Genomic DNA, 18,591 nt, shown 5'->3' with positions numbered 1-18,591 from the left:
CAGGGATTATTTTTTAAGTATTATTTTAGAAGAAAGGTACTTAGAGGAAATGATGGATAAAACTTTCTCAGGGAAGAAATTCTACAGACACATTTGGTAATTCTTAGAATTGTCAGTAGCAATAAATAAATAAATAAATAAATAAATAACATTGATGAAGCTTAAGAGAGAACATCCTATTATTGCTGCTTCTGCTGCTGCTGGTGTGTGTGTGTTTGTGTGTGTTGCATCTCTATCACTCACATACAGTATTTTAATCTTGTGTTATTACATACCAAGAGTCAGTTCAGTTGCTTATAAGACAAATTTGCATAGTATCTATAAAACTATTTATGGCTATATTCTAGTAGGGTAGCCTATTAAATATATATAGAAGCTAGAATATATATAAGCTAGAATAGTCTATTCACATGGCCAGTATATAAACATCCTATGTCATCAATTTTAACAGCCATGAAAAAGTTTTTGGAGTGAATAATCAAGTATAGTCCAAATCTTCAATTATTTGCAGACTGCTGGGCTTACATTTTGATATACTTGTCAATGTTTGTACAGTTCTTTGTATGTTACTTAGTTAATATCTTCTTATGTAGCTCATGTGGTGGTGAATGCCTTTACTACCAGCACACAGGAAGCTGAGATAGGCAGATGTTTGTGACCCCAAGGCAAGAATGGGCTACATAGTGAACAAGAGGCCAACCTGAGCTACATTGTGTAACCCTGTGTCAGATAGATAGATAGATGGTTGGATGGATGGATGGATGGATGGATGGATGGATGGATAGATAGATAGATAGATAGATAGATAGATAGACAGATAGAACCATAGATAGATTCATAAATACATAGAGACAGAGAGAGATAAATGTTAGATATCTTGCCTAAGATACTTCATGGATAAAACAGGGTCAGCTGTACTAACATGCCTTGGAAGATTGTCATTGCTTACAATGTAAACTGCTTGGCATGCTGTACATGCTGAATGAGTGTAGCTACTAGGATCATTGCAGCCAATGCACCGGGAGGGATTTCAGTCTATCTACTATATATTTTTAACACAGCAAATTGTAGGTTTTGTAAATGTGGCCTGCAATTACCCATTTTTTTTAGGATGGGTCTAAAATCAATATGAAATTTCAAGATGACAGATTCCTTTTTAGCATATCAAGGCAAGCTCGAGTTACACAAAATTTGAGTTTTAGAGCAAAGTGTTAAGATATTCTATATGTATCTAGAATATTTTTGTCATTTTTCTTCTTCCATCAAGACTATGCATGGGGTTTTTTTTTTTTTTGACTTTTTTAAAGAAAAAAAATCTCATTTCACCCTACATCTTTCACTTCCAACTCTCAGGACTCTACTTCCACTGGCTCTTAAATTCATTAGGCTGTAATCATTGTTAGACACACAAACACAGTTTCATGTTTATATCAGTAACCTAATGAGCTCATTAGTGTTACCACTTCGGGTGATAGAGAAGGCTGTATTTTCCTTTCTCAGCAGCACCTAATTTTCAAAAGCTGTTTGTGAGGTTTTGTGGGCTTGGCTCTTGTGAGATTTGCCCCTCTCCACACTGGCATGACAGTTGGTGCTGGCACTGAACAGGTCTTGTTTAGGGGTTGGTATGGTTTAAATTTCATGGATGCAGCTTCCCTACAGTATCTAGAAGACACTACTTTATAGCAGATATTTCCCCCTCTGTCTCTTGTATTTCCTGTTCCTCTGTGCCCTCCCATGTTTTGTGGATATTTCATTTGGGCTTGGGGAACCCCATGGTCAGATGTCTTCTGCACTGTGACCAGTTTTAGATGTATTTAATGGTCCCTGTCTGCCACTAAAAGAAACTTCATTAACAAGGTGTAAGAGCTATACATCTCTGTGGGTATAAAGATACAATTTGGAATACATTTTGGATGTGGTTTAGGACAGGGACAGTGATGGTTTCCTCTTAGCTCTATGGCATTACCACCCACAGGAAATTAGCTAGTTTTGTGGTAGTAGCCATGACTTCCTTCTTATTAAGAAGACATTAAGTCCAAATAAATAACTGACTGATGGTATCTATAAGATATAAATGCCACTATTGCATTCTTGGGGCTATCATAGGGTGCTGGCCATTGTTGTGGTTCTTAGGCGGATAGCTTTGGAGGACTATTGAATACATTTCTCCCTTGGTAACTTGCAGATTTTTTATATTGTATTTTGTTTCATGTAGCACAGACTCTCCTAACATTCAGTATATCGCCCAGGATGGCACTAATCTCTTAACCCTCCTACTTCATTCTTCAGTGTACCAGATTAAATGTCTGTCTCACTCTATCCCACTTTGAACATGGGATTCATTTTCAGAGAAACTGTGCCTAATTCTAGCTTTGTTTCCTTTAACTAAATCCCCCCAGTTAGTTAATTCTTCAAATCTCCTTTCTTCCTATGTAACATCAGGTTGATGACAGTGTTTTTAATATTTTTGTGTTTGTCTGTTCACTAGCCTTTAAAGATGTTACCTGGATTGTGTAACTGCTATTTTCTTTGTATATTTGAATCGTGGTTATGTTTGAAACATACATAACATGGTGAAATGTTGTGCAGTGAAATCCTTACATTCTTGGAAATCAGTCATGGTAGCCATGTGACTTGAACTCACTCCTTACAACTTTTGTGAACCGTGACATGATTGTGAAAGTTATTATCACACTGCATGCTATTCTCTATTCTGTATGTATTTTATGTGTTGGAAAGTGACAGTATATAAGGTATCAGCATAGCCAATCCCATGTGTCCAAGTACATCAGTCTTGAGGCGTAGAGAGGGTCTTTAGGCACAGAGAGGGTCTTTAGGCACAGAGTCAGATCCATGCATGTCCCAAACAAGTTCACTTCATTTATCCTAATAGCATATTTTCCCTTTAGAAATGTAATTATGTAGAGACTAATTAGTGATCTTTTCAGTTACTCAGGCGATAGAAAAGATTAAAAAGGCTTCTGACAGAGTTATAATGATAACGAGTGAAGAGTTATTCCTTACTAATGTCAGTGGCTCTGGAGACTTTACCAACCTTGTAACTGTGAAAAACAAGGAGGGAGGAGGAATGATAATCAGGTTTCTGATTTTAGGAGCTGGTCTGATGCTGTAAATCTAAGGAGAGGAAGGATTTCTTTTTTCAATTTTATTCATTTATCAGATCTCTGTTTTATTTTTGAGCCGGAGACAATCTTAACATTTTAGATGTTTTGGTTTTGGAAATTCCACTGAGCTCCTAGATTGACTTGGTGCAATCAGCTGATGGAAACATCTGGGTGTCAGAGAGTGATCATTACTTCAGTGGTGAAGGCAATTAGCTCCAGTCCAAGCCGCATTGATGCATCATGATAGGCACACTTTATGAAGAAGCAAACTATTGTTGGACGCCAACTTACCATATATCAGTATATGAATGAAGAAGTAGCAAGGGTTTTCAGTCTGCAAAGCATGGTTCCACAAATGGAAGAAGGTTGAGAAAAATGGAATACCAAATCTAAGGGAAGATGGAATCTAGGGAAAAAGATTAAAAAAGATAAAGAGGGCAGTCTACATTAACTGGATAGATCACATGGTGATACATGAAGCCATACATGGGAACAGCAGACTTGGGGTTTTTTTTGTTGTTGTTGTTTTTGTTAATTTGTTTAATTTTGAAATAACTAATCTCTTCAAAACTTAACCTAGGAGAATGACATTAGCACTGCAAGGCAGTGAAAAAGAATTTACCTCCTCGCACCATGCCCCATCTTTGAAAGGTCTCATTACAGGCCAGCAGAGCACCATTGAGGTTCACAGATTCCTTACTCAGGAGCCCTTGGCAGACAGTCTGGCATTCCTAACAAAATGATGTTCATGACAATAGCTTTTTCTCAGACCTCCATTTTACTTCTCATTCAATAGCTAAGCAAGCTGCCGAGCTGAGCCTGTGATTGGCATCAATAAGAGTGGTTGTCGGCCCAATAGATGTGCCTTCTGTCTTTACAATACTTACTGTTAGCCAGTGAAGGGAGCCTAGACCAAAGCCCTTGGGAGAGCTTTCTAATTAGCTCAGTTTCCTGACATCTTATTTTCCTAGAAATGTTGTAATTGATTTTCAATTATGTCATAAAGGCAGGGTTTTGAATGGCTTGGTTAAGACATGTGGGTACTATTTAAGGCACCTCGTGGAGATGTCCCAAGAGTCTGAGGGTCTGGAGAAGGTGTGTTTCTGCCTAGTAGAATAAAATTTGCACAGTATTCTAAAATTCCAGTTTATTTGACCAAATTCGAAGAAGCATGGACATAGCTGGCCTTCTGTTTTACCTCTTTATTTTATTACTGCATCTGACTCTGTCTTAACCATTGAGTCAGACTGCTTTTAGCTTTTTGCCTGTTGGAGAGTCATGGGCAAATATTTCCCAAGCAACAGCTAAGGAGGGAGGCATCTCATATTTCTGTGTATATATCCCTGCCTTCCACAGATTTCCTGTGGTGAAGCAATGAGAAGGTGTGTGTGCTCCAAACAGAGATTCAGGTGGCTAGCAATTTGAGTGGGAGGGGAATAAATCTGGATAGGGGAACATTTATGGGATGCAGAAGTCTCTTTGGAAATCCATCTTAATACTTTCTCCTGGAACAAGGGTCCACTGATACCTGTGTAGGATTTTTGTCCCTCCTGAGAAATCATTTCCTTCCATTTAGAACTTAGTTTTATGAAGCAAGGTCAGCATTTTTATTGGGCTGTTGACCATTTGTACCTTTGGAATATAAAAGGGAAATGTGTGGTTTTCTGTACAGTAAAGCAGCCCCTCTCAGGATTTCTCTTTTCCTCATGCAGAGGGTTGCTGCTTCAGGAGAACAGCAGGTTTGCAGAAGCTCTCCATTATTACGAACTGGCCGTCGGGAGCAGGCCTACCCTGGCTTGTAAGTAGTATGGAAGTATTGGAATACTTGAAGTCTTTCCTTTTATTGTAGAAATTGTCTCTCTGTATTAAAGCCTTTTGGGGGAAAGTATGGTGTGTGATATTCTTATTTCTAAATACTTGCTAATATTTTTATACCCCACCCCAATACTTGCTAATATTGACAAATCTCAGTCTCTCTCTCTTCCTCTCTCTCTTCGAATCGCTTCAATGCCATTTTCATTTTATTTTTTGCCAAGTATTCTAATAGCTCTTTTTTTTTTATTTAACTAGCTTTTGAGCTAAAAATCTTTGGGGTTCATGTGAACAAAAAGACAATTACCTTTTTAGTAATACTTGGGGTTATCGTTACCATTATTGATACTGTGCTTGTTCCATACATAATTAATGATTTAAAAAAAAAAGATAAGAAATGTCCTTTGGAACATTTGGAAATATCCAGTGTATCTCTGGCGAACTTGCCTATCAGCTCATGCTTCCATTTATGCTTTCTCTTCTCAGCTGCCTATTTAAATACCGGTATTATTCTTATGAACCAAGGGAAGACAGAGGAAGCCCGGCGGACATTCCTCAAGTGTTCTGAGATTCCAGATGAGAACCTGAAGGATCCCCATGCACATAAGAGTTCTGTCACCAGCTGTCTGTACAACCTTGGGAAACTCTATCACGAGCAAGGACACTATGAGGTCTGCCATACCTCCTTACCCTCCTGTCCTGATATAGTCTCAGTGGTTTCTAACCTACAGCCTCCTCACTGGGGCCATGGCAGCCTTTTGAGAAGCCAACATGTTTACATTCTACTTTATGTTGTTAGGTGTTGTGACTGTTGGATAGGGGAAGGCACACATGGTGTTCACCAGATACAGTTTCTAGAATCATTATCCTTTTACTCAGTGTTTGGTATTTTTCTTAAAAAAGGTATTTCTTGTATTCACTATATTAAGCATGTAACTTTATCCAAATGCTAGCTAATTTCCTTAATTAAACAACAATTAAATAAAAAGTATCTTTAATGATAGAGGAAGAAATAAGATACTGTCTAGGAAACTAAGTAACCCACCCTCAACGACTTTACTGATGACACCATGTTTCCTAGTTAGGGTTTTATGCTATGAAGAGACACCATGACCAAGGCAAGGCAAGGAAAGTATTTAATTCGGGTTGGGTTACAGATTCAGATGTTTAGTCCGTTATAATCATGCTGGGGAGAACAGTGGTGTGCTGCAGACATGGTGCTGGAGAAGGAGCTGAATGTCCTACATGTTCATCCCCAAGCAGAAGGGGACTCTCCTCCACAGTGGTCAGTGACTGTGCATAGGACACCTCAAAGCCCACCTTCCTACCCCCAGTGACACACCTACTCCAACAAGGCCACACCTCCTAAATAGTGCTACTTCTGGACTGAGCATTCAAACACATGAGTCTAGGGGGGCCATACCTATTCAAACCACGCCACCATGCCTGCATAGCATTTTGTTCTCCCTCATCTTCTAAACTGTACTCTATTGAGACAGGTGTCCCCTCCCCCAGCCCACCCACATAACCTTAATACTGCAATATGAGGGAAAAGATGAACCTTCTAGAACAATTTCATTGAACAGTTTCAGTGACTCTCGTTGGTAGGAAGATTTATTTGCTTGTTGGCACTTTATTTCTACCTCGAGTTAAAGCAGCCATTGACTTGAGGTGACTAATGAGTCACTTCCAAGTATGAATGTTTTTTAGCTCTTCTTGTTGAGTAAACTGTATGAAGTGGGAAATTTATATTAAAAGAGCCTTGGCCAACATTCAGCTCCTTGTTAAGCTAAACTTTCACATGGCATTCCTCACTGGAATGTTTTCACTTGTGAAATGAAGGTGGTGTGACATCAAAGAACAGCTCAATTATTTTCCTCTAGGGAAACATTCAGAAACAGCAATCGGTAGTTTTAGCTTTGGAGAAATGGTATGAATGTTACTTACTGTGACTATCCCTGTCCTCTAATGATGATTTATCATTCTTTTTGTTCCTTAAATTAGGAAGCCCTGAGTGTATATAGGGAAGCAATTCAGAAGATGCCAAGGCAGTTTGCCCCTCAGAGCCTGTACAACATGATGGGTAAGTACTGCCTATTGTTTTCATTGATTTTCCAGGATTTGCAGAGAAGGAAGAACCTGTGTTTGTGTACAGTGGATTTCTACTGTCTTATTAGTAGACACAGAGCACTGTGCCCATGGTGCATCGTCCAGATTGTGCCAGAGCTATTATCTGGCATGACAGAGGCTAATGAAGTTTGCCAAATTCCATAGTTTTGCAAGGGAAGCCCATATCATTTTGGTACCAAGGACTACTGAAACTCTAGGGAATAAGAAGGAAATATCTTGCACTTACATTTAATTTTTCAGTTATATTTAGGCATGTATAGAATATATGTTTATTTCAATGAATTTATCAAATTTATAAAACTTTTAGAATATTATTACTTAATCAGAAGATTGCCAGTACTTATCCTGTAGTGATGTAGAGATTAATGAACTTTGGTGCATGTAAAAGGTGAGAATATCCAAGCCCACTTGCATTGCTTTCATAGATGAGGCCTTGTGTCCTTGTAGATTTTTTTCAGAGTACTAGTACTCTGTGAGTCTGGGATCATGGAAAATATGCAACTATGATTATTTATTTTTTGTGTTAAGTAATCTGCTTAATTTTCTACCAGTCAAAATTCATATAAACCTAGGACATGGATATTTTTTTGTGGCTTCAGAAGATAAAGGTCTGGAAATTCTAACCAAGCTCTCATCACCTGTAGTTAATCCATTACTGCTCTAGAAATTGTAGCCATAGATTTTTGATGGTAAATACAATTATAAACTACCTGTTCAGCATGAGATTCTTGGGGGAAAAATTACATGTAGTCTAAGTAGCCTTGTGATAAGTTAGCAAACACTTTCCAGGAATTGTCGGATTGCTGTTGTCTTCAAATCAAATATTTCTTTTTTTTTCCAGAGCAGAATTTTCAAACTCATACTCTCCATTCATTAAATGTGATTAAGTCCTTTGATTTTTCTAGACTTCCCTTGTATATAAGAACTAAGTATGATTAGGCAGTAGAATGAACAGGCTTATTATAGTCATTGTAAATAATATGATTTGAAAAATTTGATACTTGATGGGTGGTTGTATATTTACCCAGTCTCAAATGCTCCATGACTTCAAAATGTGTATCTGAAAAAAAAAATTATAGTCTTTTCTTAAACGACAAGAAGTATAGATCCAATGAAGAGATGGGATGAGGCACAATATAAGCTTTCAGTAAACAAGGAAGAAAATCTTACTTGGAAGAGGTTAGTAAAGTTCTATGTCTTTGGGTGACCCACCTCCAGTTGGTCTAGCGCTCATTAAAGTGATTGAATGCTCATATCATAAAGGATACTGGGTATTTCTTAGTCATCTCTGAGATAATTCCACCATGGTAACGTTTGGCTTCATTTAATATACTTTTGCCTTCAAGCTTTTATTAAGTTAAAAACAGTGCCTTTTACTTTCAAGCATTTTACCCTCTGTCCACATGAATGAAATGTACACAGGAATATCACGTGTGCCTAGACTGGGTGGATTTGCTATCCCTTCCCATTTTAAGGCATGATATTTTCGTAATGGAGCCAATACTGGAAGGGTTGTTTTCTCAAACCTTATCTAAAGAAGCAGAGTGATTTTACTTTTATTTTATTCATAACTGTAGAGCCCAGTTTTTAATCAATTGTCAAATAAGAAATTGGGTTTAGGTTTCAAGTTCCTTGGTGACAAACGGTATGTGATCTCTTTATTGCTTTGTGGCTAATATTCTCAACAGTTTGTGATTTCAGAAAATCCATTCAATTATTTTATGCAAATAAATTGGATTGAGAATTGAGCTTGTACCTTGGGACCTGCCTCTCCTTTGGTTACATGGAGACGGAACCTTCACAGGCAGAAGATAAATGTGTCCCTGGAGCCATTGTCTGGCTCTTTGTGTTAGTTCCTATTATGGAAGGAGGTAGTCTCTTTGCTCAGATTCTGAAATATCCCTGACAATTTTCTACAGGAAGACCCTAATATAATTTCCAATACCAGATTCTGTCTGTAATTACGGTAGCTGCCTTCTTTCTGTTTGATTTTATGTGAAGCTCTGTCAGCTGGTCAGGTTTTATAGTTTCGCTTGTTCAGGAAACTATAATTTTCTCTGAGAGTGAATTCACCTCCTAATCAAATGGGTTAAATCCCCCGAGTGTTTGCTTTAACTCCTAATACATTTTGATTAGCCTCCATTTGACAAGGAAAAAAAATGGCCGAGGAGATAAGGCGCCCTATCAGTTCATCAGTTTCATTAGTCTGTCAGCATGTGCTGATTATCCTATCAAGTTTATCAACAGCCTTCACTGTGTTTTCTGATTCACACATTTACATATTATTAGTGCCCTTTAGGGATCAGTGATGGATTATAATGTCTGGCTAGATTCAGTCAGCAAGTATTCAATTTTTACATGCCTCATTCATCTACCCCCCTGGGCCGCCACCACCCCTGAGCACTTATATGCACAGGCTCCTGTTCTTACAATACAGGCATTATTTGTAATTTGTGTGTGTGTGTGTGTGTGTGTGTGTGTGTGTGTGTGTGTGTTCTAATTTTTCTTTGCTTCAGAATATAGTAGAGATAATGTAATGCATGTAAAAATACAACTATATTGGAATTTTGTTTTAATCAATTAACTGAGGTAGTATTAAAAAATTCTAGCTAGTCCTTTATATTTTTTCCCTTTCCTTTGAATATTTTACGACATTGCACTGCTTGCCTTCTCGCTGGCTTTCAATACCAGATGAACATATTTCTCACTTTTATTATTATTCAGATCAGGGCTGATTAACATGTTCCTTGAATCCAGTTTTCCATATTTTACTAAATTTTTACTATTCTTTACTTAATCTTACTATGATTATTCAACAGTAGTTAATCTATTACTTTTACTTTTGTGGGACTCACTTGCCTCTTGAGACAGTAAGTTGTGCTAAATGGCAATTCAAGTACAGTGTAGGGCAGTCTCTGAAATCAGAAAACATACCTTCAGGTTATTTTTGACAATTTCTAGGATTAGTATGCCTGATAAGCTACTTCATTGGATTGATTTTGTGTTTGTGTTCATAAGCTAGTTGTTATCATAGCACCCATTTTAAAGTTGATTAAAATAAGGATGTAAAAATATTGGCCTGGATTTCAGATTTGGGACAAAGTTTATAAAGTGGCCTTCCACCATAATACCATTTCTATAGGGGCTCCTACTTTCAAGAGTTGATGCTTGTATTTAGTGTTAGATCTTTTTCCACATAGTAGAGAAAATATTATTCAATAGATGAAATTATTTTCAGAGCTAGAGGCTTGGATGTATCAAAGGTCTAGTTCAAAAAAAAAAAAAAACTCAAGTAATTGTTGCATTTTCTTTATAGCCCATGTCCTCATTTTTCTCAGCAACTGTAATAAAAATCCTACCTTTAATATTGTCTAAAATAGCTGGAAATGTCTATGATAACTGAATAATATTGTCTATAATAACTGAAAGTGAAAGAATACAAGTAATTACAGCAGACCTAACCCCCCCTCCATTATTATGTATTTTCCCTCTATTCTTAATCAAACCTCTCTTTTATTCTGGCAGCCATTGTGGGTATGCATTAGATCTCATTTCTTTTCCTTTATCCCTGAAACATTAGGTGAATAACAGTATCATGTAGCATCACTTGGGTCCTAAACATCCTAACAACATAATCAATTTTATTTTCCAAGGGAGGAAATTACCTCTTTAAGAATCAAATTCAAAGGTTGCGATTGCAGCTTCTATTAGGGTCAGAAACATAATCTCTTGATTTTAAATTCAGAGCTTTTCTGTGTACCCATTTGGTGTCACTGAAACTGGTTCACTCTTTCCTTTGCAAGATCCTCCGGCCCTTATTCCCTACTACTAGATTGACAACTGATCTGTTAAAAAATAAGCAAAAGTGAAAACATTTAAATGTGAAGAATATGACACCTACATATTTGTGATTAATAACTCATACTTTAAATATGCAGCACAAAAAGATTTCAGCACAGAATAATTGGTAGCACCTTCTGGCTCCTCTTCATCCTCTAAAACATCCATCTCTGATTCAGTACTGCTGTTGAGTGATTCTAAAGGATTATAGAAAGCTCAATTAATTTGGTAGTTCTTATTGTTTTCCTATCAGTTTGAGCTCTTTCCAATCCCACAGGTCATTTTAAGGCTATTTACTCTTGAAAATAAAATTACTTTGCATTCTCAATGCAAAGTGATTGTTTAGTTTAATTATACAAGTGATTTAGTCCATTTCATTTTGGTAATACAGTCTGTTGCTTGGAGTAAGAGAGAATGCAAGCTCACAGTCTAGCCAGTGAGGTCTATAATCACTGGTGGAATAATTAGGATTATTTAAAGCACTGTGCTGAGTGTAACAAGAAAATAAATAAGAACAACATGGCTTAGGACTCTCCACTGTGGTCCTGGGGGCACTATACATATTCACAATATCCTTTGCTCTAAAAGCCATGTATCTTAGTAATATGCCTTATGCATATATCATCAAGAAAAAATTACCTAGCTTTTTCAGTCAACTCACTGATCAGGTCTTTTTGCTCTTTACTGTCTCGTTAGCCATTGGTTTTGTCAATAGTGCTTGGACTATTTCTGTTGATTACTGATTTTGTTTGTTTTATAGACACTTGTCTTTCATCTAAGTCTCAAATGCAAGGAACTTTTTTTTTCTGACATGAGGTAACAAATCTCTAGCAGACAGAAACCATTTGCTTTAGTTTTTGGCTCCTAAAAGTAGCCATGTAGTTATGAGAGTTGAATCTCCATTTTATTGAAGTATTCACAGAGCGTGAAAGGAACAGAGTGAAAGGACTTATGGTTAGTTTATTAGAGAAAATTTTGGTGCAGAACATTTGTACACATTTTAGAATTCTATTTTCGAGAAGGAAACTTTTGGTTTGAAAGAGTTATATGCCACAATAGCTCTCAGTGCCTTTAGGCTATCATCTACATAAAACAAAACAAAACAGCTTCAAAAGGAGCATCATAATGTAACTTCTCATGTCAAAAGCCAGACACTATCACTTATGATTCATTCTAAGTTTTCCTGAAATATGTTAATCATATACTGAGTTCATGTGGTAGAATTTGGATAAAAAGTTCATTTCCCACTTAGTCTCCTATACCGGTGTATGTTTTAAGTTCATTTTAAAAAAATTCATATTCACAGCTTAATGCCTAGCTTCTTTCTCTCTATCTTTTTCTCTTTGCTTATCATTTCTCTCTGTCTTCCCCCTTCTCTCATCTCTTTGGTATCCAGCTTTTTGGTTCCATATATTCAGAGAATATTCATAGTATTGTTTTCTTCTGATGTTCTCCACGGCTAATGATCTATGACTAGGTTGTCTTAAGAGAATCGTTCAACAAACTGACCAGGCTGACTGGGAAGGGGCTGTAGGAAGATTAGAACTTTCCATCTTTCAAGTAGAAGCATTGACAATACAGCACTGTTCAGCTGCTTTTCACCACCTGCTTTCCTATTTGCAGTTCTGGAGATTTTCTTACGACTGACCCATTGGCTTTGTTGAGAATCTGTATGTCATTCCGAATCAATCATGATTATATAATATATAATTGGATTAGGTATTAATCTCTATGACCCCCCCAAAGAATGCTCTAATTTCCTTGAGATAAGTAAAAACAAATGTAGAATTGAGAGAAATTAAAAAATTTACTCAGGTACCAACAAGATGGGAGACGTAACAGACTTTTGGCTGTGTATCAATACTAGAAACTTACAAAATTTATGAATAGGAAACTAGAGATGTCCATTTTACCCTTCACTTCAGGAGGTTAACGTTTCCTTCTTATTTTTCTGCTTTGTATGCCATCCACATTGTGTCCTGTGGTTTCAACCTGCAATTTGCCAGGCATTATTCTGTACACTACAAAGGGCAGCATCCAGTTCAGGTACATTAAATAGGTAATATATTTTGTTTAAAGTTTCAATTAAACATAGGACAGCAAGATATATAGTCCCTTTGGGGAGTCTGAACACTTGCATGTCAATAGTGTGTCTGCTTAAGGATCTTGCTAAGGTCTCAATATCACTTGTTTTCCTGGAAATATGATATGAGACAGTTGATTATATTTCATTGCCATTAAAACCACACAAGCCCACCTGTTACATTAATTCATACCTTTGCCAGTTTTGTGGTAAAGGAAAGGAATGAAGCTTGATTGTTTTTATTTAAAAATCAAGGTATAAGGAAATGAGCACACTCAAATTAATATGTATTTATAGACTTCATATTCTCTGATTCCCTAAAAGTTACAAAATATTTGAAAATGTATTGTTTCAAAAATAAACCAAACTAAAATAAAGACAGTTTTCTGATGTGTAAATAAGAAAAAAGTATATTTTAAAATCTTTTTCGGAATAGCAGCCATGGAGAGAATCTTTTACCCAGTGGTAAATATAGGTTGGGCTGTATTTCATAAGTTGAATAGCTATTTTAGCTGTAAAATTCATTATATTTTCAAGATATGGCATGCTAAAATATGCAGAGTGTGATGTAACTTTTCTAAATAAGCACAGTATGTGGAAAAATTACTATCTTGAAAAGTCAGGTCAAAGAAATAAGAAGTTAGTGCTGCATGTATTTAGAAGAGAGAACTTCAAAGGCAGAACTATGGGGTACCTCTCTTCATCTTTAAGTCTGTTAAAAGTACAGTAAATCAAAAGGGTGCCATAAAATATTTTTAAAATTTAAAAGTGGCTTTAGAGATATGTGTTTCATGTATGTTCCTGAACAAGTAATATTTATTTATACAGTAGAATATTTTATCTGTAATATAAATTGCATTTATATTAATGACTACAGTATAGAAGAAGCTTAGCACTCATCCTATTGTAATTGACTACTTGAGGATAAGATTCTACAACAACCTTCAAATCCTTTTCATAATTAACATGGTGTCTGGATAAAATGCTGTCCTTTTCTTTTGCACATTTTATTTTCTTTATTCATGTCAGTGTTCTCTATCCATGTAGATGAAATTAGAACTCAAAACCAAAATCTCTGGGCAAGTTAAATGAGATTTTTATGAACAAAACAACTTTTTTTATTAGATATATTCTTTATTTACATTTCAAATGTCTGCTTCCTGGCTGCCATCCTCCTGAAAATCCCCTAACCCATCCCTTCTCCCCCTGCTCACCCATCCACCCACTCCTGCTTCCCTGTCCTGGCATTTCCCTATACTGGGGCATCAAGCCTTCTCAGGACCAAGGGTGTCTCCTCCCTTTGATGTCCAACAAGGCCATCCTCTGCTGCATATGCATCTGGAGTCATGGGTCCCTCCATATATACTCTTTGTTTGGTGGTTTAGTTCCTGGGAGCTCCAGGTGTACTGAGTCGTTCAATTTTTTTGTTTCTCCTGTGGTGCTGTAAAACCCTTCAGCTCCTTGGGTCCTTTCTCTAGTTCTTCCATTGGGGACCCTGTGCTCAGTTCAATGGTTGGCTGAGAATGTCCCCCTCTGTATTTGTCATGCACCAGCAAAACAGCATTTTTCAATCTATTTTGAAAAATACACACAAATGTACATACAACAGAGAATTAGTAACACATTTTATTTTAACCTTAATTTCTTTTACTACCATTGAACCCCATGTGTGTTGAAGTTCCCACAGAAGAGGTTGAGCAGACGTCAGATAGATGGTCTTCATGACTTTCTAACAATCATCTTTTCATTCACATTTCTTCTCCTGCTTCATCAAATTTAAGCATAATGATAAATTCCCTTAGGTCTATGGCTTTTCTTTTGGAAGCTTCCTAGTCGCAAGCAACTGTTTCAACATGTTAGCACACTCATTTTCTTGAAACTATTTTAGCCCTGTTTCTTAGTTACATGGGTTATTTCTTCTCATGCTAATACACATTTTCTTTCTCCCTTTTTTTCTGATCTTGTTTTGTTTTAAAATACTAGTTAACACCTCTCTGCATGTCTTTCTTTCTTTCCTTCCTTCCTTCCTTCTTTCTTTTTTTCTTTTTTCTTTTCAAGTATTTCAGTAGTACATAATTCCAAAGGGGTCTGTATTCTCAAGAGAAGGATTTTCACCTCACTCATCATATACAAGACATAAGCACATGCGCACATAGACACACACACAGCCTAATTTTTGAAGGTTCTGAACATTGACTATGATTGTTCCTAATTCAATTGGATTGATTATTTTTATGATTTATTTCCTTGAAAGTAGAAAGAAGATTGATTAACCTAAGGAATTTCAGGAGCTCTGTTTGTAAGGAGAGAAATATTGACACAGGCTCTTGGCTTCTTTCCAACTTCAGTTCTGACAGCACATCACATGTTTCCTGTATTTAACCTCACACTACCAATTAGAACCTTTTAAAGGTTTTTCTGAAGTTTAACCCATGTCTTGATGATTAGGTAAACCTAATGTAACACATACCCAGTCCCCTTCTACATACCCTTGTATATTTTCTTTGACGAAGAGCTATATTTTAAGATTTAAGAATTCTCTAAAATTTAATATTGCTAGGCCTGTGTTTAACCTAGTCCTAAGACCTCTGAGTCTAAAACCTAGAAATGTTTGAGTTTGCTTCCAGGTCTTCTATAACAGTCCCAACTGTTAAATATGTCATTGGAGAGTAGGGAATCTCACTTCTTGGAGTCATGTGAATTGTTTCCTTTTCGTTCCAATAAACATTGAGTATTTCCAGTCAGGGTTATAGTATGTGGGGCAACTAGACTATGATTTTATTTGTTTGGTTTTTTTTTTTATGCCTTTTGCTTTGTTTTGTTGAATAAGATTGGGAAAATGTACACATGGGAATAGTCATACACACACACACACACACACACACACACACACACACACACACCAGCAAGGAAGAGTATCAGTTTGTGGCATAAATACATTAAAAATAATAACCAGACCTTCTAGCCTAGGTCAGTACACATGGTCCACAGAGATGCATCTAGGTAAAACACCTACACACATAAAATAAAATGGAAAATAAATCCCTGAAAATTAAAATTACAAATTAAACTCACCCAGTAATTCATATTAATCTCATATCATTCTATTTGTCATAGGTTCTTAAAAAAATTTTCCATGTTCCCTGCTCTGACATACTTAGCAAAAAAAAAAAAAATCTAAATTGATACATAGCATGGTCAATGGAGTCTTATGGGGTAGGAGATAGAATTGAACCAGCTGGAGGGATCAAGAACACCAAAAAGGAGACCCACTGAGTCAGCTAGCCTGGGACCATAGGGTCTCACAGACTGGGCCACAATCCAGGGTGCCTGCAGGAGCTGGACTTAGACTCCTCCACACTTGCAGCAAAAGTGCTGCTTGGTCTTCATGTGGGTCCCCTAACAAGTGGAATGGGGCCTGTCTAGGTCTGTCCTCCCTGCATTGGATCCTTTTCCCTTAACTGGACTTTCTGGTTGTGCCTCAGTGGCAGAGGATATGCCTAGTCCTGCTGGGATGAGATGGCCCAGCGTAGGGTATGCCCAAGGGGCGTTCTTCTTCTCTGAGAAGGTGAAGGAATTTGTATGAGTGGGTCTGGAAAGAGAGGAGGGAAGGGGCTGTGATTGGGATATAAAGAGAATAAAAAAATAAAATTAGAATTAAAGAAAATTTAAAAAGACATAAAGCAAACAATAAATAAATAAATAATAAATAATTATGAATAAGATTAAATGTGTACAGAAAGCACAAGTAGAGCATTTTCAATAGTGAGAATGGTACACACACAATCTTTCAAGCTTGACTGAAATATTAAAAATATTAAAAATTGCCAAAGGCAATGTCCATAAGAAAGAAACTTCAGTGAGTTCAATAAAGAAAGAAATAGAGACAGATTGTCAGAAACAAGCTACTTAAGTCATGTTCTCTAGGACTATAAATTTTAACCTACAATAACAGAAAAAAGTATGTTTATAGTACCCAAGGGAAAATAGGCAACAAAGGCTATTTTTCCTTTTTCATTGTTCAAAAACACAAAATGACATAATGGTGGTTCTTTCATAAGATTAAGATTTTCTGTGTGATGATGTAGTGATTGAGTTCATTACCGAGATTTATTTCCGGTTTACTCACAGAGAAAAGGGATTTGGATGTCCCTAAGCAAGCTTCAGGCCTAGGTAAATCAGGTTCAGGTGTAGAGCAAATAATGCCTCTCCTCTTAACAAGTCACTTATCTAAACAAACCAGGCAAAGACTAACTATTGGGCTATCAATAACGACATAGTCTAGAGTTCATTGATTCTTGTGTTTCAAACTGTTTGGGTCTGCCTGCTTGTGAATAAGGATTCGAAGTACTCTGGACAGGTTCTTGCTGATTTTATACAACTCTTCTGGTCATCCTTAACAAAAATGATTTCCTTTCATTCAACACCAATCTGACTCTGTGATCTGTTTTTCTGTGGATCTCTTCAACTGCATCCATCCGCTGCTGGGTGAAGCCTTTCAGGAGACAGTTATGCTAGGTTTCTGTCTGCAAGCAGATTAGAGTATTATTAATCGTGTCAAGGGTTGCCTCTCTCACATGAGATGGGTCTGAAGTTGGGGCAGTCACATGTTGGTGGTTCCCTGAGTCTCTGCTTTATCTTTATTCCTACACATCTTGTAGGCAAGACAAACTTGGGATTAAAGGTTTGGTGGGTAGATAGATGTCCCCTCTATCCCTCTGGAAGTCCTGCCTAGCTACAGGAAATGACAACTTTCATTTCTGCTTCCCTCTCCTGTAAGACTCTCGGCTAGGATCACGCCCATAATCTTCCTGTATCCACTCTCATCCCCCTTTCACCAGAGATGCATCCCATCCCTGCCTCTGCCCCCAGTGATTTCCATTCTCACTTCCAATCTCTCCTGCCCTCCTCTCCCCATACCCGATCACCATCTGCTGTGTTCCCCTCTTAGCCTCCTCCCCTACCCAGTTCACAATCTCAGTCCACCTCCGATGATAATTATTTAGTTTCCTCTTCTGAGTGACATTAATGCATCCTCCCTTAGGACTTCCTTATTACCCAGCTTCTTTGGGTCTGTGGATTGTAGCATGGCTGTTCTGCACGTTATGGCTAATGTCCACTTATAAGTGAGTTCATACCACATGTGTCTTTCTGGCTTGGGGTTACTTCCCTCAGGATCATATTCTAAGTTCCATCCATTAGCCTGCAAAATTCATGATGCCTTTGATTTTAATAGCTGAATAGTAAGTATACCATTGTATGCGTGGACTGTATTTTCTTTATCCATTCTTCAGTGGAGGGACATCTAGGTTGTTTCCAGTTTCTGGCCATTATGAATAAAACTGCTATGAAGATCGTTTATCTAGTGTCTTTGTGGGATGTTGGAGAATCTTTTGGGTATATGCCTGGATACCTAGGTATTGAAGCAGAACTATTCCCATTTTTCTGAGAAACCACTAAATTGATTTCCAAAGTGGCTAGACTAATTTATAGCAATGGAGGAGTACTACAGTGGAAAAAGTGAGGAAAACATTTTAATATAACCATTGTTTTTATGTCTATGTTTGTATGTGCATAAGTGAGCACACACACACACACACA

The 18,591-nt window shown here is 37.1% G+C and overlaps 1 protein-coding gene across 3 annotated transcripts in view; it reads left to right on the top strand.

Annotated features, from left to right (window-relative positions):
- Tmtc2 (transmembrane O-mannosyltransferase targeting cadherins 2) overlaps window positions 1-18,591 on the top strand; it is a 427,423-nt gene that overhangs the window by 260,042 nt on the left and 148,790 nt on the right. For all 3 annotated transcript variants that reach the window (XM_052165621.1, XM_052165622.1, XM_052165623.1), the window contains exons 5-7: window positions 4,838-4,923; window positions 5,424-5,608; window positions 6,942-7,020. In XM_052165621.1, the coding sequence (XP_052021581.1) occupies window positions 4,838-4,923; window positions 5,424-5,608; window positions 6,942-7,020 (350 nt within the window). The remainder of the gene's footprint in view (window positions 1-4,837; window positions 4,924-5,423; window positions 5,609-6,941; window positions 7,021-18,591) is intronic.

The sequence above is a fragment of the Apodemus sylvaticus genome, chromosome 20, assembly GCF_947179515.1.
Source record: "Apodemus sylvaticus chromosome 20, mApoSyl1.1, whole genome shotgun sequence".
In the NCBI taxonomy this organism is placed as follows: domain Eukaryota; kingdom Metazoa; phylum Chordata; class Mammalia; order Rodentia; family Muridae; genus Apodemus; species Apodemus sylvaticus.
This window is presented reverse-complemented; position numbering and strand designations above follow the sequence as displayed.